Here is a 21,787-nt window from a genome sequence, read left to right as displayed (position 1 = left end):
TGTTGAATTGCTTCCCACCACTAAGGAGCAGGAATCTTTCAAAGTACTATCACAGTGTAGAGAGGATGATCTGTTCTATTGGGAAATGGTTATCTAGTGACTTTACACATGCTAACAGCAAATACATAAGCAGCTTTACATAATTGTGTAGAGATTCACAAAGCTATACCTCGATGTTTTCTCTTAGTCTCATGTTACACAGAATACACCTTTTTTTTTTTTTTGGAACTAGCACAGACTTGTTTAAGTAGGACATAAAACTTTTTTCTTAATTCATTTAAAAGTTACTTGCCTTATAAAAGAAGGGAAATTAAAAAACATCCTATACCTCTCCATTCCAGTTCCTCTCATTCTTCCTCTCGGGGTGGAACTGTAACTCCCTTGCCCTGTCCAGTGCTATGAAGACAATGAATCGAGGTTATGGAAACTGCCTACTCTTCCTGCCATTAGAATTTGTGTTTAGGATCCAAATCTAAAGTTACAGAAGAACCTCAATCTATGTGGAATCTTGCTCCTCTTTCTGCCTCCACAGTCTCACAAGACCACCTTTCATTCCAGCAGGAAATCTTGGGTGAATGGATTCAGTACCTAACAAGCTTGCTACCAATTATGGTGCAACTCAGTTATTTATATTCTTTAGTAAAGAGAACTAGAATCTGCTTAATAAAGCACAACCCAGATGGCAGTAGATTAGAACTCAGGAATTCCTTTTAATCTTCCATTTTTTTAAACTTAAAAATATTCAAAGAAATGACTAACAATAAGAGGGCATGTGGCTAATGATTAATATATAAAGTAATATTCTGAGAATCGACAAAAAACATTTCAGAAGGGCTAGTATAAAAATTAGTTTGCTAGGGCATTGGATACCAATAAAAATAGAATGGTAGGCATGAATTACACACTGTTGTTGAACAAAATTATAAAATTTTAAAAACACAATTTTCTAGAAAAAATAAATTGAAATAATTTCATAGAATAACACCAGCCTTTGTAGTTTTATTTGCTTACAACTCCAAGGATCAGAACCAGAGTGTCACACATACAAGGTATGTTCTCTACCAGTGAGCTATATCCTTAGCCCAACAAACCTTATATCCTAAAACAGACAAGACCATAGGATATAGTTCAGCAGTGGAGCTCTTGCCTTCCATATGTGAGACCCTCAGTTCAATCCTGGCACCACAAAATTGGTAGCAACTTACTCTCAAAACTTGGTGCCTTTATATTTCTAATTAAATAAATTCAGAAAAATCCCTTAGAGAACCAGTATAACAAAGTTAGGATAGGGAGTTAGCTCAAAGAACTCAAGTGTATGCTTTCATATGGGAGTGCCAACTTAGATCCCTGGCATTGCATAGTCTCAGAGCACTTGAAGGAGTAGACCTAAAAAGTACCCAGGAAAAGCAACTGTACTATTTGAAGTAAATATAAAACTTGTTAAAAAGCTAAATTGATACAAAAAGAAAGTAACTTGTTCACCCTTTTTTTCTTTTTCCTTTCTGGCCCACACCTGGCTGTGCTCAGGGTTTACTCCTAGCTCTGCACTCAGGGATCACACCTAGTGGGACTTGTGACCATATGGAGTTCCAAGGATTACACCTGGGTCGGGTATATGCAAAGCAAGCTTACCTGCCATACTATCTCTTTGGTTCCAGCTATTTACTAATTTTAGCTGGGTTTTGTCATAAGACCAATCCCTGGCACCAAGTGAAAGAAAAATTAAAAGTTCTTTTTATTTTTGCAAGTAATCTACTTAGATCAGTTCCTCATCTTTTCCCCCACCACTCTCCTTCCATCTCCTTTTTAAACAAATGTTTCTCAGTGATAAATGCCAGTTCTATAGGCATCCTGCTTCAACAACTGCTAGGATTCCAGTGTACCAAAGAGTTCTGTGAGAATATAGGCTGTGGAATAGCAACTTGATACCTGAGGTCCAGAAGCCAGAGGTAATAGGAAAAATGCTAGGTAGGTAAAGTCACATTTGGGGTTAAGAACTTGAAGCTGCAGTTCAGAGTTTAAAACCCATGAATTTGTTTTGTAACCCTAGGGCTGTCAGTAATTTCAGCAACCATTTAGTTGGCATTCACATTTTTGATGTGCTTCAACAAATAATTTTAAACATTTCCATACTTGTATGAGATACCCCGACAGGGACAGGTTCAGAGAGACTATTTTTCCAAGACCATACAGTTAAATACTAGAGCTGGAATTTGAATCTAGACATATGATTTCTATATTTCTGAATTTGGCCACAAAGTTAAATATTCTGCCTACTAAGAAGTACAAAGAAGGATCTTTTCAACCTAAGAAAATATGCAGAGACTGTGCTCCTTGTTTATTATGCCTAGGAAGGTGGCTAGTAATAATAGGTACAACAAACATTTAAATAATGTGAAACTATACGAGCTGGGAAAAAACATTCAAATGTATCATTCAGATTGTCCTAGAAATGAATATTAAATACTGATGTTTTACTATTTTTTGTATTGTCATTTAGTGTATTTGTCAGCCACTTGGAGTCTACAGTAGATGCTCAATTAAAAATTAATTTGGGTGGGTTTTTCTGGTATTTTGGGGTCATACCTGGTGGTGCTCAGGGGCTACTCCCAGAAAAAAAACCTTGGTTACTTGAGGGTTACTCCTTTGAGGGTTACTTCTGGAAGTGCTCCAAGGACCATCTGGTGTGGGGGATTGAACCTGGGCCTCCTGCATGTAAAGCATGTCACCTTTGAACCCTACCCTGCCCCAAAACTTAATTTGAATTTCAAGTTTTCATCTCCATGACATTTTTGTTGTTGTTGTTCTTCCTTTTTTTGTTGTTCTTGTTTTATTTTTGACAATACCTGGTGGTGTTCAGGGACCATTCCTGGTTCAACACTCGGACCATGCAGTATGAGGGATTAAATTGAGGTCTTCTGCATGAAATAGATGCACTCCAGCCCATTGAAGGAGCTCTCTGATCCTATTGCCCTTTCTTTTACGTGTTCCTGACCTTTATGTTTAAATATCTCCCACCAATCACCATTTAATTTTATTGCTGTGAAACTAATAATATTCCCAAGGAAAATGAGGACCTCAGAAGAATGGATTTTCTTTCTTTCATTTATTTGTTGTTGCTGTTTTGGGGGCCACACCTGTCAGTGCTGAGTATTGCTCCCTGTCATGCTCTGGGACAATGTGGTACCGAGGATCAAATCCTTGAGTTATTTCTTGGGCCCCAAGTTTTCTTTTTGCTTTAACAGATGTTGTGGGTAAGAAACATAATTTCTTTGGGCCAGAGAGATAGCACAACGGGTAAGGTGCTTGTCTTGCACATAGCTGACCCAGGTAGGATTGCCAGCACCACATTTGGTCTGCTGAACCCCTCCACGAGTGATCCCTGAGTGCAGAACTAGAAGTAAGCTCTGAGCATAGCCAGGTATGGCCCAAAAAAACAAAGAAAACTTCATTTCTTTGACTAAAAATCGAAACAACATCCCTGGTTGGTTATTCTAACCATTTATACTTTAATTATATATACATATATATTTACATTTAGAAATATATTTCTAATGTAAACTTATAAGGAGAGTCTTACTCAAAAAAAAAAAATAAATGAAAGGTAATTTTAGGGAGAATTGTATTTGTACACTTACCTAGCAGCAAACTTTCAGTAGTGCTTCGGGACTACCCTGGCACTGTGCTTGTGGAACCATGTTGTGCTGGAAATTAGTTTCCTGTATGCAAAGCATGCTTCCTATGCACTCAACCCATTGAGCTATTTCCCTGGCCCCATAGCAACAAACTAAAGTTATTTAATGGTTTGTGTTAAATAATCCACTCCTCAATAGAATCTGACTTCATCATAGTACTAAAATCTATTATGAAGGCTTTACAAGTTGAACAGTGGATGTGTAAAGTTAAATTTGCTGCTTTAACAATCCCTCTACCATCTGTTAAATGTTTTTTTGTTTGTTTTAAATAATAAAAGGATAGTGAAGTTTTAATGGGTAATGGTCTTCAGTAGTCAACTAGGTGATCCACTTATATTGCCTTCTACTAAAATTCAGGGGTGGTATACAATAACAAGGTAACTTAAGTCTCATTAAAGTCAGATGTAATTTAGCTACTTGTAAATCTGTTTGCTGCAAGAGGCAAAAAAATGCAAACTTTTAGAACGTACATATGGTGATTGGTAAATATAAGTATTTGTATTTTGAGCCAATTTAATAGTGACTTCAGTATTAAAATGTTTAAGTCCTATCTGAGTTGTACTCTCACATTCAGAAATATCAAATCACCGAGATTCATCCATTATTAGTAGGTTTGTTCATCTTTTCTATCAAACTTGAATCCTCCACACATCACTAGGGGGCAGGAAACCATTATGATCTCTGATCTTTTTTGCTGACAAAAGTGGCATGAAGAATATATTTTAATATTTGACCCTAAATTGAATGTATCGATGCACGTAATTATTACTTGTAGTTAGTAAAGGGACACAAAATGTATAAGAGCTGGGAATGTATCTCACTGCCATCCCTGACACTGGGTGCAGTACCAAAGGAGGAGGAAAAATGTAAATTTGATTGCATTTCAGAGTCAGGAATATTCATACTTTATTTTTTGTTTTGTTTTGCTTTTGTTTTTGTTTGGGGGCCATACCCAGTGGTGCTCAGGGAACACTCATGGTGAGGTTCAGAGGACCATAATGGGGTGCCAAGGATATAATCCATGTTGGCCACATGCACAGCAAGTGCCTTATCCACTGTACTATCTCTCTGGCCACAATATTAATACTAAAAGTTTGTAAAATATATTTGAGAAACTACAGAGTCAATAGACAGTCCGTATTTAAGTTCTGTGTTGTTTTTACTCAAACCAGTTGTTCATGCCAGTCAATCAGAATCAGCAGAGCTCATTTTTCAGACGATAGAAATATATTTCTAAGCATTGAAATCATTAAACTTATAAGTTCTTACGTGTTCTCCCACAAGGGGAATATTTTAAAAGACATTAAAAAAAAAAAGAAAAAGCATTACTACTAGGGCAAAGATTGGCTGTAAAAAATAAAATTTACTGGGGCAAGTTAGAGAATTATGAACTTAAAAATACGAGTGGGAACTTCTTCCTCTGCCTGTAAATGTACTTTAGTTCCATTTGCAGAATATATAACAGTTAATACGTAAGGACAACAATGTTAGCCTAATAGCTGAAGGCACTCAATACAAGAACATAAGTTTTAAAAAATTTTAGATGTTTCAGCTTTTTGCCATTAACTTTAAGAAGTTGAAGTATACTGTACAAGTGTTTTATTTGAAGGAAAATATTTAACTGCTATGTTCCTTCTTTTCTCTACCCAGCTGACCTATATTATTTATGTTACATATTTATGTGCCTACCCATTCTAGCTTCAAGGAAAAGAAAAGGTATCCCAAAAGTTGAATAATTAAATTCATAATAAGTACCTTATATTTGAAGGGTTTAATAAGTTTCATTGGGAAAGAAATCAGATGAATTTAAGTTCTAGGAACTATACCTTTGTTCCCATTCTTTGTTCTCGTAATTATACAGGCCTAAGTGCCAAAAGCCATGAAATTCTAACCTAAGATTTGTTTTATCTTGTAGAACAGTCATCTTGTAATACTATTTTTCTTGAGCTTTGTTTTTTTCTGTGTGGCAGTGGTGAAATAGGGCCTTCTAAACCTCTGAAGAAGTGAGATCTGAATTTGGAGAGGACAAGGGGAAGAATCAACAACAGATTATCTTTAAGTCCAGACGCAGAAAAATCAGATCTGAAGTGGCACCATCTTTTCTGTCTTCCTGACAAACCTCAGCAACCCCAAAAGTTCCAGTTACAAGGATCCAAGAAAACTCAGTAATGATCATTTTGGAATCACTCTGTGTGACAAAACTGATTTATGGTGACTCTCCTAATATTTACGGAAAATCAGCTAAAGAAAAGAAACTCAAATATTCATATAACATCAGTGGTTTAAGCTACACTAAAGTAAAACTTTATATGCTAATTATCTTTGAGTCCCTTCTAAAATAAAAGGACTTGCTAGACTACTAAAATACGAACAAAGATAAGTTTATCTGTATAAATACATATATACAATTCTAACTTTAAAATAATTTGAATTAGTTTACATATTATTAAACGTAGCAAGACAATTATACCAAAAACCTGTAGTTTAGAATACAAGATGTGTACAAAGAAAAGTATTTTTAAAGCCATTATCTTAACAAAGGGTAGTTATTATTAAAATGTAACATATGTCCTTACTTTTTCATTGTATTGTGATACCACAAGTTTACTTACATCAATGAACCTCCCTTTTAAGTCTGTTAATTTGGAGGGAAAACAAAAGTGACTTTACTTCAATAGTGGCAAAGTTTTCATGACTCACAGATACCCAAAAAGAATGTATATAAAATACAATTTTATTCTGATCTTAGTACTATCGCTTAAGACAGAATTAGTTTCTATTAAAAATTAATTGTTGGTATTAAATATTATAATACCATGCTGCTTAGCTTTCAAATTTCAAGATAAAACAAACAAGTACTGGCTGGAAAAATGGTTAACATGGTTAGCATGTCTTAAAAAATACTTAATGGAGAAATGTTTGGTGAAATTTTTAACTTGGCTACAAATACTTTGTTTCAGAGAGATATATGTACACACATACATAAATATATATATGAACATTTCTTACTATGTGACTCCTTATAGGACTGTGAATATATTTGTAGTTTTACTTTTCGTTAACTGTGTACTCAATTCTTTATTATTGTTTGTGTAATATTAGGTGTTAAATGTCTTCAGAAATGCTTATTTTGTTTTTATGCCTCTTCATAAATGTTGTAATAAGATGTAGCACAGAAATTTAACCTAGAATAAACATAATAGTTTAGGAAGAAGTCATTTATAACCTCTCATTAAAAATTAGGATGAATATTCATTCTAACAACTAGACTAACGAAAAAATCAGAGACACTTAATTGCAATGTGATAGTGAGTAGATGGGTGGAGGAAGGGGAAGAGACATCCACTAAATACTTTATATGAATAGAACTGATTTAAGATAAATAAATTTAGGAAAATATTACCTTCTTTAAAAAAAATAACTAGAGGTAATCTCTGTTGGGAATAAGAGGAAGTATACTGGACTTAGAATTTTAACAAATAGAAAAAATAAAAGAATATACAAGTAATTAAAGGTGCTAGAACAATATAGTAGAAACTCAATGAGCAATTTTTCATTGGTGGAATTAAATTTACAAAAGAAATATCGCTTAAATTTTGATTGTACTAAACTACAAATGTAATGACCTACAATAATTACAAGTGAATGAATGCATTCTATAATGTGATTATTTTCTGTAAATTAGTAAAAGATGCAGTTAGTTTTTGGGTCACACAGAAAATTTTTGTTACATTTTTTAATCCATTGTTTTTATGTAATAAAATTTTCTCCTTTATGTTCAGAAGTAAACTGTCTGTATATTACTTTTATTTATACAGAATTTTTTCAACCCAGCTCCTTTAAACAATTGTCTGAAAAGTTATAAACTCCTTCCATTTTCTATTATCAAAATAATAAAATATCTATTACTAATACAACTAATTATGGCTTTCCTGAGAAATGTAAGAAGTACACAGAACATTAACTAAAATTCCTATCACCAAATCCTGGTTTCTTTTGCTCCAGAACATTTGGAAAAGTACTTCACATGGTAATTGCAAATGACAATAAATTAGATTTTTCTCATATTAAAAAATAATTTTAGGGGCTGGAGCGATAGCACAGCAGGTAGGGCGTTTGCCTTGCATGTGGCTGACCCAGCTTCGAATCCCAGCATCCCATATGGTCCCCTGAGCACCGCCAGGAGTAATTCTTGAGTGCAGAGCAAAGAGTAACCCTTGAGCATCACCGGGTGTGACCCAAAAAGCAAAGAAAAAAAAATTTTAAATCCACTAACTTAGTATTTAGCACTTTCAAAGAGTTTCTTTTTTCCTCAAAACAAAAAGCATAATTTATTCAAACAAATAATGGGGGTTTTTTGTTTTTGTTTTTAGCCATACCCAGAGATGCTCAGGGCTTTATCCTAGATCAGTGCTCATTGTTAGTAAAGAGCTCAGAAGACCAGGCAGCACCAAAGTTCAAACCCAGAGCCACTGCATGTAAAGCATGTACTCCTCAACCCCAGAAACAACTTTATTACTAGTATAATTCATTTATTTTTAGTTAGGAATTTAATATTCTTTTCATATGACTAGCAATGAGTATTCTCTACATTTCAGCTCAGTACATTCCAGGTATTTTTCCAGTAGTAGAGATCAGAGAGTTTGTGTTTGGTTTCTGGTCCATACCCTGAGATGAGCAGGATTTACTCCTGGCACTGTGTTCGGAGGGACTATATACAGATGCTGAGGATTGAACCCAGTCAGCTGCTTTAAGGCACATGCCCTACCCTCTGTGTTATTTCTCCAGCTCCTAAATCACTCCTTTTAATCAGCTGTAGTATAATCACTGCTGTTCCCTGCCCACACTAGTTGGTAGGGCACTGAGATAGAGAACCCATACTTGCCAATTCTGCATGTGAAATAAGACCCTTACCTGCTATACTATCTCTCTAGCCTCTAATTAGAGTTTGATTTTTTGTTTTCCAGACTGCAGATCTTTGGGTTGGAGATACTGTACAGGAGGTAAGGCTTTTTTGCCTTACGTGCAGCTCCCATTTGAATCCCCAGCACCACCTATGATCTCCTGAGGACCACAAGAGTCACTGAGCACAGAGCCAGGAGTAGCTCCTGAGCACTACTGGGTATGGCTCCCAAACCAGAACAGTTTTAGGGGAGCTACACCTGGCAGTGCCCAGGGTATTGGGGGATGCCGGGGAAAGAACCCAGGTCAGCCACAAATGCCCCCTACCTACTATACTATCATTCCAGTCCAATAAATAAATAGTTTTAAACACCCTCATATTTACAAGTTACCAAATTTCAGTTGGTGAAAATCAGCAAAATATCTATGTAGGTAATCTAATTATCAAAATTATAAGGTGGGGAAAATGAATAATTCTATCATATAATCAAATCGGGTACATTTTTTCATTATCCTACTAACAGAATAGTAAGGTGCAAAACTCTTGTAGTTTTTACTTATTTACATTTAGAACATTTTCTTGTGTCATTAAAAATCTGTAAGCAATTTTTATGACTACATAGTAACCAGCATATGATATACTTTTCTTATTGTTGTTATTTAAACAATTTCTTTTTTACTGTTATTTAAAAAGTAATGCCTGCATGTTGCATTTTCCCCTTAGGATGAATCCCACAAAGAGACGGTCATATTTAAGATAAAGGATCTGGTCATATTTAAGATAAAAAATATTTCATTAGTACAAAATGGATAGGGTGTTTACTTTGCAGGTGGCCAACTGGGTTCAATCATTGATGCTCCATATGGTTCTCCCAAGCACTCAAGGAGTGATCTCTGAGCACAGAGTGATAGTTAAATGTGACTCAAAAACCAAAAACCAAAATAAATAAATAATATTGTTGTATTATTGTCCTCCAGATAGTTGAAATAATTTGAATCCACATCAATAGGATTTGCCTGTGTTGCTGCATTTTTATTTCATCATGAAGTTGCTAATTTATTTAACAGGCTATATTTTATTAAATTTGAAACCATATTCACTGAAGAATACAAAATAGGATCTTTTAAAAATTGGGAAGGGGAGAGCTGGAGAGATAGAGCAGGTAGGATGCTTGCCTTGCACTTGGCCAACCTGGGTTCGATCCTCTGCATCCCATCTGGTCCCCTGAGAACTGCCAGGAATAATTCCTGAGTGCAGAGCTAGAAATAACCCTTACCACTGCTGGGTGTGGCCCCTCAAAAAAACCTGGTAAGCGGGGAGGGTCAAGGAGATAGCTCAAAGAGCTGTTCCCCTCATCCCCACCTCCCCCCCAGCACCACTGAGTGTATCCCTGGCAACTTGGGGACAAATGTCCCAAATATTCCAGGAGTAGCCTCTTGGATGCCCAGCTGCCCCAAAATCAATGAGGGAAGATGTAAAAATTCCAAGAAAGATCAGTACCTGATAAAATTCCAGAACTGTAAAAGATAAATTTCATATAAAATCAAAGGCAAATACTGTGTCTTCTAGGAAATTTCAGAATGTCTTTTAAAATATGGAATAAAAACTTACTAGATGAAAAGTTTAATTAGGAAAAATGCAACTAAATAAAAAATATAAAAAACTAATACTATAGGTTCAGAAAGCTGTGTCGAAGAGGAGTGTGGTAATTTAATAGAAAGAATTGAGGGGGTAAGTTGAGGAGGGGGACACTGGTGAAGGATGTGATGTTGGAACATTGTATGCATGAAATCCTATTATTAATAGTGTATATCAGTATCTAAAATTAAAAAATGAGAATTTAAAAGAAAGACTTGTTTTCAAAACTGTGCAAGAGATAGTACAGTACTAGTGCAAAAGAACTCCTCAATTCCAAAGCTCTGTTTGTTTTTTGTTTGTTTCTGGGCCACACTGGATGGTGCTCAGGGACTGTTCCTGGTTTGGGAAATGCTGGGGAACCATATGAGATGTTGGGGATCAAATCAGAGTTGGCTGCATTCAAGACAAGCTCTGACTACCTGTGCTCTCACCGCTCCCCTGGAACTCTAATTTCAGTGTTTGCATATTAGAAAAGCCCCGTTTGTCGTTTTTGCCATCTTTCTTTGCTTGAAGGGACCGTTATCTGAATACTAGAGATCTAATGAGTTTAGGTTTCTCAAGATTTTCAAGCATTAGTTGGTAGCTGGGATAGAATCTTGAAATCACATCATCAGTTCTTAGAATATGTATTGCTTTCCAGGCCACAAATTCCCTCCTAAAAACAAAACCAAAACAAAATACATGACAGGAATTTTCAATAATAAAGAAATGTGTACTTACAATTTTAGAAAGCTTCAATAGAAGAAATTCTGTTTTTCTTAAAATTTCTTTACGAGCTTTTCTAGTACAATTTTTTCCCTTTTAACTTCTCTCATGAGACAGGAGATGGGAACTGTGGCTTAAAATGATACTACCTTATCAATAAAATTAATAGCAAATAAGGTTTTTAAAACTGGAAATTACATACACAACTTGAAAAAAAGAAACTTCATTGTTTATTGATCGACTTTATAGAGCAGTGTCAACTTTCTTGAGATAACTTTTGTAGTTCTCAAAAACTTTCCAGCACGGCTGTCTCAGGGCTTTGCTATTAGTCCACTTCAAAGGATGAATCCCCTGCCCACCCACCTCCAACCACCACCAACACAAGTTCCTTCCCTTAGCTTTAGGGAAAAGATCAACGTTCCCCCCCCCCCCGCCCCCGCTTGTAAATTTATCTTCTGTGCTAGAGCGAGCATAGCGGGTAGGGCATTTACCTTGCACGCAGCCGACCAGGGTTCGACTCCTCTGCCCCTCTAGGAGAGCCTGGCAAGCTACCGAGAGTATCTCGCCCACACGGCAAAGCGTGGCAAGCTCCCCCTGATGTATTCGATATGCCAAAAACAGTAACAACAAGTCTCACAATTTGTTGTGAGACGTTACTGGTGCCCGCTTGAGCAAATTGATGAACAATGGGAGGACAGTGCTACCAGCAGATTTCCTGCGTAGGTCCCTCGCCTACTGCTCTGTGTGTCTCTTGCAGTCGCCTCAAAGCACACGCTGCTCTCTTCCTCATCCTAGCCGCAGCCTGTGCATAAACCGCTTTTCGTTCCGTCCCTCTCTTTGCTCAAAAACCTCAGGGCCCGGCTCAGGCGCGTCCTGTCTTATAAGGGTCTCCACTTTATGCTCAACTTCGATGTGCACCTCTTTTGTGCTCCCTTCTTCCGGTACTTCTCCTTCTGAACGATTGGCTCTCATCTTCATCTTTTCAGTCTCCCGTAGTAAGTATCCTGTGAAGCTCCCCGAATAAGGGTTTCCGGCTCCCCAACTCCGCCCCGACAATGGGAAGCCTTGTCGCTCTTATTGTTACAGGTGTTCTTCCTGCAGGATCCCCTTTTACAGGGGGGATCCTCCCACCTTCTACCGCCTGGCTCCGGACAGCACTACCCTCTCCTGGCCGAGAGCCCCGCTGCCTCAGCGGCCACGCCTTGCCGAGCTCCCTCAGTTTGCATAGGGGTCGGAGGAAGAAGAAGAACAACAACAAAAGCCTTCTTTTTAAACATGAAAGTCTTATTTCCTAAGTGCAAACGATTGGGAATGAATTGCCCCGCGCGTGTTAAGTGCGTGTGGACTAGGTGTCTAAGGTGTGCAGGCTAGAGTTAATACTCTCGGGTTTCCCCCTCCCGCGCCACGCCCCAGCCTCTTCTTCCCCACCCCACTTGGATAGTCGCGCTGCTCATTGGTCGCTAGCCCTGCCAATCAGAAGGACGGGAGCCAATCCTTCCTTCCCGCAGGTGAAGTGCTCGAGAAAAAGTGCGGACCCCGGGTCGAGTGGCTCGAGACTAACGCCCCCTAGCAGCCGCCTGCGCGCGAGAGCCGCTACTCTCTGCCGCTGAGGGGGTTGTGGGGGGGACATGGGCGGGGCCTCATTTGCATAACGGCCGCCCCTAGCTGCCTCGCGTGGGCCGGAGTCCCGCCCCTCACCCGACTGGAAATCTGTTGGGCCAGGGGCGGGTCACTCCTAGCGAGGCAAACCTGTGGCGGCCGGTACCGGGAGCGGATTGGCTCCGGGAGGTGGCTGGAGGCGGCCGGGAGGCGGCTATAAGAGCTGGGAACCGAGCCGGCGAGCGGGGAGACGCCGCTGAGTGCGCTCGCGGTGTGCGGTGCGAGGCGACCGTTGACGCCGCGGATTTTCTGACCCTCCCCCCCGCCCTGGTCCTCCTGCTCCCGGCGTTCTCGTCTAACGTCGCCCGCCAGCCTTTCAGTCACGATGTCTGCCCGCGGCCCGGCTATCGGCATCGACCTGGGCACTACCTACTCATGCGTGGGGGTCTTTCAGCATGGCAAGGTGGAGATCATCGCCAACGACCAGGGCAACCGCACCACCCCCAGCTACGTGGCGTTCACCGACACCGAGCGCCTCATCGGCGACGCCGCCAAGAACCAGGTGGCCATGAACCCCACCAACACCATCTTCGACGCCAAGCGGCTGATCGGGCGCAAGTTCGAGGACGCCACGGTCCAGTCGGACATGAAACACTGGCCGTTCCGAGTGGTGAGCGAGGGCGGGAAGCCCAAGGTGCAGGTGGAGTACAAGGGCGAGATCAAGACCTTCTTCCCGGAGGAGATCTCGTCCATGGTGCTCACTAAGATGAAGGAGATCGCCGAGGCGTACCTGGGGGGCAAGGTGCAGAGCGCGGTCATCACCGTCCCCGCCTACTTCAACGACTCGCAGCGCCAGGCCACCAAGGACGCGGGCACCATCACCGGCCTCAACGTGCTGCGCATCATCAACGAGCCCACGGCGGCGGCCATCGCCTACGGCTTGGACAAGAAGGGCTGCGCCGGCGGCGAGAAGAACGTGCTCATCTTCGACCTGGGCGGCGGCACCTTCGACGTGTCCATCCTGACCATCGAGGATGGCATCTTCGAAGTGAAGTCCACGGCCGGCGACACCCACCTGGGCGGCGAGGACTTCGACAACCGCATGGTGAGCCACTTGGCCGAGGAGTTCAAGCGCAAGCACAAGAAGGACATTGGGCCCAACAAGCGCGCCGTGCGGCGGCTGCGCACGGCCTGCGAGCGCGCCAAGCGCACCCTGAGCTCGTCCACGCAGGCGAGCATCGAGATCGACTCGCTCTACGAGGGCGTGGACTTCTACACGTCCATCACCCGCGCCCGCTTCGAGGAGCTCAACGCCGACCTGTTCCGCGGGACCCTGGAGCCGGTGGAGAAGGCGCTGCGCGATGCCAAGCTAGACAAGGGCCAGATCCAGGAGATTGTGCTGGTGGGCGGCTCCACCCGCATCCCCAAGATCCAGAAGCTGCTGCAGGATTTCTTCAATGGCAAGGAGCTCAACAAGAGCATCAACCCCGATGAGGCGGTGGCTTACGGGGCTGCGGTGCAGGCGGCCATCCTCATCGGGGACAAGTCCGAGAACGTGCAGGATCTGCTGCTGCTCGACGTGACTCCGCTGTCACTGGGCATCGAGACGGCTGGCGGTGTCATGACCCCACTCATCAAGAGAAACACCACGATCCCCACCAAGCAGACGCAGACCTTCACCACCTACTCCGACAACCAGAGCAGCGTGCTGGTGCAGGTGTACGAAGGCGAACGGGCCATGACCAAGGACAATAACCTGCTGGGCAAGTTCGATCTCACCGGGATCCCGCCGGCACCCCGCGGGGTCCCCCAGATCGAGGTCACCTTCGACATCGACGCCAACGGCATCCTCAACGTCACCGCCGCCGACAAGAGCACTGGCAAGGAAAATAAAATCACCATCACCAACGACAAGGGTCGTCTGAGCAAGGACGACATTGACCGGATGGTGCAGGAAGCGGAGAGGTACAAGTCGGAAGATGAGGCCAACCGTGACCGGGTCGCCGCCAAAAATGCCGTGGAGTCCTATACCTACAACATCAAGCAGACGGTGGAAGACGAGAAACTGAGGGGCAAGATTGGCGAGCAGGACAAAAACAAGATCCTCGACAAATGTCAGGAGGTGATCAACTGGCTCGACCGAAACCAGATGGCAGAGAAAGATGAGTATGAACACAAGCAGAAAGAGCTCGAAAGAGTGTGCAACCCCATCATCAGCAAACTTTACCAAGGCGGCCCTGGCGGCGGCGGCGGTACTGGAGCCTCCGGGGGACCGACCATCGAGGAGGTGGACTAAGTTTGCACGAAAGTAAAACCTCTTTTCCTTTCCTTCCCCCACCACCTTTGTTTTGTTTCTTTGAAATGTGCTGTGCCAAGTACAGAGGTCGATTGTTGGGAGTCCTTAGTCTGGTATATGCATATGAAAGGAAAGGGGCAACAATTTAGTTTCATTATAAAAGGTTAGTTCCAAAGTTTGATTTTTAAAAACATTATTTGAGGTTTCTCTTAGTGCATTTTGTGTGTTTGATGACTTGAACCTTTTTTGCCTAGTCTAGTTTGTGCATGGAGATTTGTTTGAGATGAGGAACATGAAGTTTGCACACATGCTCTGTGGAAGCTTGGTAACAATAGAATATATAGAAACGGTTTATTTTATGTACTACTATAAGGCTAAAGTGAACACTGCAGTCATGTTAAGGGCAGGTATATTTTTTGCAAACAAATGCATAAATTCAAAATTAAAGCTGAAATTTCAAAATTAGTCTCGGAGTTTTCAATTTTCCCTCCTATTATTTTTTTGGTGTTTAAATTATTAGTATGTGTAATTTGATTTAATTTTGTCTGATTCTCAGATGGGGCTTCTGCTTTGAATTACCAGCAACTTCAAGGGAGGAGATCAGGGTAACTCCCTTCCCAACCCCTTTAATACAGAAACTGAACCTAAATTCCAAAAAACCTGGCTTAAGTGTTCAAGTGAAAATCCACCTGAATATTCCACAAAATAAATCTATTCTGGGTTAAGTAAAGTGATACATCTCTAAACAAAAACCCGGGACAGGAGTTGTCCTCTGAGAGTTGTCTAAGGTAGCATGAAACAATTTGCTCTCTGTGACAAGGTCCCTGAAACAAGAGCTGACAAGGAAAACTTTTAAGCCACCTAGTATAAGTACAAAAGTAAACACTTAAAAAATGTTCTTTCTAATTTAAACCTCAACTTTTGAGTCTATTAAGGATGGTTTCAGCAATTATATAACTCGACAGGTAAAGAACAAATATACCACCATTTCCATTTGAGGATCAAAATTCTTTGTGTAATAACTGCTTTGTAAAAAAGTTTCTTTTTAAGGACAAACTACAAAATAGTCTTGTATTTTGCTAATACATGGCTTGTTTATTTCCCTGTTTATCTGATTTGAAATTATGACAGGAATATTAAAATCCCTATGGAACCCATTACATTGCTTTTAAGTTTTTAAACTTCCTTTTTGGGAGAAAGGGAGTTTTGTTTTTTAAGTAAATGGCTGCTTTGTTATAATTTTTCTAAAGGGAGCTTGGGAGAAATTCAGTAACTGAAGTAACAATGGAAAATGGATAATTTTCATTGCATGAAAAAATGTTTATATTTTTTTCAAAGTGTGAAGTTTATTTTGAAACAATGTTGAATTATAGAAATATATTTTATTTAGTGAATCCTTCTGTATTTCTACATTTTACAGAGTTTTTTTTTTTTTAATGCTGGGAGCTTACTCCTAGCAGTGCTCAGGGGGCCATTTCCTGGGCCTGGGATTCGAACCAGGGTCTGTTGCATGCTAGGGAAACTAATTTTTGAAATGAGTAATGTAAAAACTACTGAAATGATAACTAAAACTATTGAACTAATGTACCTAAAATTATTGGACTTTAGAACTTAGTGATCCTCACACAAGAGCTTATTTTTAGATATATATAGTTTATCCCTCCTTTTAGTAAAACTTAGGTAGGGGAAGTATTATAGAAGCAACTGTGAAATTGTTTCAAAATATTCAGTGTTCGCTCCTGGCTCTTCATTCGGGAATCATTACTGGCTGTGTTTAGGGAACCATATAGATGCTGGAGATTAAGGTTGGCTTCATATACCAGCTCTCTGGTCCTGATCGTTGGGTCACACCCGACGATGCACAGATATTACTCCTGGCTTTGCACTCAGGAATCACTCCTGGAAGTGCTTGGGGGACCATATGGGATGCTGGGAATCAAACCCGGGTCTGCCGCATGCAAGGCAAATGCCCTACCTCCTGTACTATCACTCCAACCCCTCAAAATAAACTTTTAAATTGTGGATGTAATTGCTCTTTACATTGAAAAGTTTACTATATAAAGCCTTAGTTTTTTGGTGGTAGTGTTACTTCTGTGAAAATTTTTTATCTAGGAGGCTTAAAGGATATTTTTAGTAGCAAGAGATAGCATCACTGGCTCAGGAATGTAGCTCAGCAGTAGAACACTTCTCTGGCATAATTGAGACCCTGGGTTAGATCTCTGCCACCACAACCATGAGTACTCCCCTACTCCACAAAAGAACAAATAACATCATATATTTATGATAACAGATAACATATATTTGACAAACTACCTTGATATTAACAATCATATGAATAGTGCAGCCTTGGAGTTAACATTTTACCAAGATAATACATTATATTAACCTTTTATTTAAAATGCTGTTTCCTGGGCAGGTAAGATAGTGCAGGACTAAATCATGGGGCACAAGCTTTGCATGTGGAAACCATAACCTCTGACACTCCTCATCACGCCTCATGCTCTACCTCAGCAGGTGTGATCCCAAAGTCAAAAATAAAAAGAGCATTACCCTTTCCTTTTCTGTAAATTTACAATAGAGTATTTTAATTTTGGTATAGGGGCCACAGCCCAGCAGTACTCAGGGCTTACTCCTGGCTCTGTCCTCAGAATTTTTCTGGGCAGTGCTCAGGGGACTAATATGTGGTACGGTAGATTGATTCCAGGATGGCTGTGTGCAGGACAACACTATAAGATCTATCTGGCCCCTGCAACGGGGTCTTTCTGTAAGTGTAATTTAGTATGAATATGAAAACTTTCAGCCTCCTTTGAGTGTTTAATTCTGTCCTCTCAAATTTACCTACACCCAAATATTACTAAGATAAAGTCAACAAAATAGCCATTCAGTGTTTCCAGGGTTCACTTGAACCTGGTAACCAGAACTACTTAGTAGATAATAGATCAGGCCGACTCAAATATCAATGGAAAAATCACTTGATGTTTAGAAGGAGGCTAAGTTACAGTTTTAAGAAATAATTAACACCACTTGAACTTGAAAGCGAGTTACACTGTATACTAGTGGTGTTGACTAAAGAAAATGCAGTAACACTAAGGGGTGAAATGCTAAAGGGTGAAAAAGTACATTTCTCGAAATAGGTGTTTGAAATTTAGTATGTGTGTATGTTGGGGGGGGGGGGGGGTCCTGGCAGTGCTCAGGGCTTCTGGCTCTTTACTCAGGGATCACTCCTGGCGGGCTCAGGGGCTATATGGAGCACGGGTTGGCTATGTGCAAGGCAAGCAAGGACCCTTCCTGCTGCACTATTGCTCTGGTCCCACGCATTTGAATTATTAACTGAATGATTAATATAGTTGGCCCACTTTGAAGCAAATAAATCTAAACACCTATCAAAATACGCAGGTTGTGGGATGTGTGAATTTGAAAATAACCTCAATAAATTCTCACAGTACTTGATATATAATAAAATTTTATTAAAATTTGACTTTTTATTTTTTGTCGGTTGTTCTTGGGCCCTTGGGTTGTTTCCAGATTTTTGCTAGTGCTTTCGTTAGCACTGGAGTGCAGACGCCTTTTCTGTCTTGTGTTTTGGGGCCCTTAGGGTAAGCGTATTGTCCCAGGGGTGAAATTACTGGGCCGTATGGAAGTTCAGTTCCTAGTCTGTATTTAATTATTGTTTAATTTGGTCCGTTGTTACCATTTGGTAATGCTCATCAACAATTATCAAGTTAAAGAGCCTTAGTTTGGGCCAGAACAATAGTACAGTGGGGAGGGTGTTTGCCTCATATGTGGGCATTTGCCTTGTATGTGGCCAACACGGGTTCAATCCCCCACATCCCAGATGGTCCCCCAAACACCATCAGGAGTAATTCTTAGTGCAGAACCAGGTGTATTACTTGAGCATCACAGGTGTGACCCCAAAAAAGTGAAAACAAAACAAAAAAAACCAGTGATCTCTGAGCACTGTTGGGTGCGGCCCCCAAACTAACTTCTTCCTGGTTTTATTTTTTTCTTTTTTGAGTCATACCTGCCAATGCTCAGGGTTTACTCCTGGCTCTGCACTCATGAATTATTCCTGGCAGTGCTCTGAGGAGCATCTGGGATGCTGGGCATCGAACCAGGGTCAGTTGTGTGCAAGGCAAATTCCCTACCCGCTGTACTGTTGTTCTAGTCATCTTTTCCCCCTTTTCATCAGGTTGTAGATCACCAGTAAAAAAAGGTGTACTTTGAAAAAAATGGTCTACTTGAATATGTGAAATCACTGGTTATATAAATTCTATGCAGCTGATTGCAGTCCTCACTTTACCTTAGTTTTGTGCATTATTAACCTGAAATTAAATTATAGAAAGATATAAAAGATCTTTAGGTTTTGTTTGTTTTTGGCTTTTGGCTTTTGACCCATACTTGGTTGATGCTCAGGGCTTACTCCTGGCTCTGTGCACAGCTATTAATCCTGGTGATGCTCCAGAAACAATATAGGGTCCTGGAGATCAAACTCAGGTCAGCGACCTGCTAGGCAAGTGCCTTACCAGCTGGATTAACTCTCTAGCCCCAAATCTTTGTTTCCTATTAGCATTTTTTCACATGATGGAATAATTTGAAGAGGTTAAAGGATGATTTTTCTAAAAACAGATTCCATCTTTGATCTTTCTCAGGCCTTTCCCAAAATTTCTGTACATTCTTTCTCTCTGTCCTCACCATTCCAGGTTATATAAACTCCTTGGTGAAAAGCTCTGGGTATGCCATGGATAATTTTGTTCTCTTTCAAGTAAATCATCTTATAAAATGACAGCCTAAGGCAACAGTCTAAAACCAACACTACCAGTGTATGAGTAGGAATACCTGTAGCTGAACCAAACTATACCAACAATGACTTCAAATGGAACAATAATGTAGGTAATTAAAGGTTTAGACCACTACAATTCATAATTGTTAGTGAGAGTGGGAGGGTAGGGAGGTAAGGAGAATTTATGAATTCATGGTTGCCGTATCTTTAAAGTTATGGGGATATACAATCAGCATTCAACCCATTAAACTGTGCATATAAAGCAAAAGCAGTAGATATTAGGCATTTGCAATCATATATCATCCATCTAATATCTTACATTATTAGAAGAAAAAATACAACCAGAATTTGTATATGAACTGTTGTAAGAAGTTAAAAAACACAATTTGAAGATTTCCAAATTTCACTGCATAATTGTTATAGATTTTTAACAAATATTTTTGCAAATAAGTGAAGTGGAACTTTAAGAATAGAGCTTTAAGAATTTGTGCAGGTGGGGGTATGGTGCTGCCAGCAGGTCAATGTGTACCTCTGAGGCAAGTGCATCAGCAATCTGATGGCGCCTTCAGACTTCCAGATACCCCAAAATTGCTTCTGCTTTGGCCAGACCCAAAAAACTTGGGGCCAAGTTTACCAAGAAAGTAAATAACCAAAAGTTAGGTATGTGGGAGATACACCCACAAACCACCTCGGGTTCAGCTATGTAATTGGAGGCATGGCCTCTCTGGTTCCTGATTGAACTGCTTAACGGCCATGATCCCAAAGACTCAGAAACAAATCTCAAAACCCTACGGCTTTTGGCAGAAATGCATCAGGTCCCTGCAATAGGTTACCAGTGCCAAACCACCCCAGGTGGGAATAGGTTTCATGCCTTGGCCTGTTTCCCCTGACAGCCCAGTGGCTGCCATCCTCCAGGGGCCACTGAACAGTCAGGTTTGGGCCCACAGTGACGAAACACGTGGGGCCTCACAGGATGGGGGTAGAGCCGGCCCTTTTCTCCCTGTCCCAAGGAGACCCTGAATCACCACCCACGAACGGCCTCTCTGTCTCCTGATCAAACTGCTTAACGGCCATGATCCCAGAGACTCAGAAACAAATCTTGAAACTCAGCGGCTTTTGGCAGAAATGCATCTGGTCCCTGAAGTAGGTTACTGTTGCCGGGCCACCCCAGGAGGGAAAGGGTGCTGTCTTTCCTCCTGTTCCCCCTAGGTGGCTAGGTGGCCGCCATCTTCCAGAGGCCATTGGACAGTCAGGTTCAGGCCCACAGTGATGAGACATGTGGGGCCTCACAGGATGGGGGTGGAGCCAGCCCTTTCCTTCCCACCCCAACGAGACCCTGAGTCGCTGCCCACAAATGGCCTCTCTGGCTCCTGATCAAGCTGCTTAATGGCCATGATCCAAGAGATTCAGGAACAAATCTCAGAACCCAGCAGGTTTTGGCAGAAATCCCTCCAGATTTAATTAAAATTTTGGAATTTCAAAATCACGCGGCCACTACTGCAGCTGTGCAACATCATACGTTATTCATAACCAGCAATAGAAGACAAATTGTCCACTGTTGCCTTTCCGCAGATCTGAGTGTTGGGGTAAAATCCCAAATAATAATCGTGGGTCTGGTATCAAAATATTGAATGTAATCAAAGTAGAGAGAGAGTAATGTGGAAATCATCTGCCCCACAGGTGGGGAGGGTATAGGATGGGGCTATACTGGGGTTTTGGGTGGTGGAGAATGGGCACTGGTGAAGGTATAGGTGTTTCATTGTATGACCGAGACTTAAACTCGAAAGCTCTGTAACTGCTCTCATGGTGATTCAATAAATAAAATTATAAAAAAATGAAGGGCTGGAGTGATAGCACAGCGGTAGGGCGTTTGCCTTGCATGCAATCGGCCCAGCCCAGCCGGGTTCGATTCCTCTGCCCCTCTCAGAGAGTCCGGCAAGCTACCGAGAGTATCTCGCTCGCACGGCAGAGCCTGGCAAGCTCCCCGTGATGTATTCAATATGCCAAACACAGTAACAACAAGTCTCACGATGGAGATGTTACTGGGCCCGCTCGAGCAAATTGATGAATAATGGGAGAACTGTGACCGTGATAAAAAATGAAAAAAAAAAAAAAAGTAAGGTGGAGTTCATGCCCAATTCAATCAGCCTAATCAGTGGCTGAATAAATAG

At 41.1% G+C, this 21,787-nt stretch overlaps 2 protein-coding genes across 2 annotated transcripts in view; both read left to right on the top strand.

Moving 5' to 3' along the window:
* Positions 1–7,723, top strand: part of ZBTB1 (zinc finger and BTB domain containing 1) — a 30,515-nt gene extending 22,792 nt beyond the window's left edge. The window contains exon 3 of the mRNA XM_056133162.1: positions 5,666–7,723. Within this exon, the coding sequence (XP_055989137.1) occupies positions 5,666–5,702 (37 nt within the window). The 3' untranslated portion in view covers positions 5,703–7,723. The remainder of the gene's footprint in view (positions 1–5,665) is intronic.
* Positions 7,724–12,566: 4,843 nt separating this feature from the next.
* Positions 12,567–15,301, top strand: HSPA2 (heat shock protein family A (Hsp70) member 2). Its single transcript, XM_056133163.1, has one exon. The coding sequence runs from the start codon at positions 12,926–12,928 to the stop codon at positions 14,834–14,836; it is 1,911 nt and encodes a 636-aa protein (XP_055989138.1). The 5' UTR covers positions 12,567–12,925; the 3' UTR covers positions 14,837–15,301.
* The last annotated feature ends 6,486 nt before the right edge of the window (positions 15,302–21,787 follow it).

The sequence above is a fragment of the Sorex fumeus genome, unplaced genomic scaffold (genome assembly GCF_029834395.1).
Source record: "Sorex fumeus unplaced genomic scaffold, SorFum_2.1 ptg000098l, whole genome shotgun sequence".
Lineage (NCBI taxonomy): Eukaryota > Metazoa > Chordata > Mammalia > Eulipotyphla > Soricidae > Sorex > Sorex fumeus.
The sequence above is the reverse complement of the archived record's forward strand: the minus strand, read 5'-3'. Positions and strand labels throughout refer to the sequence as shown.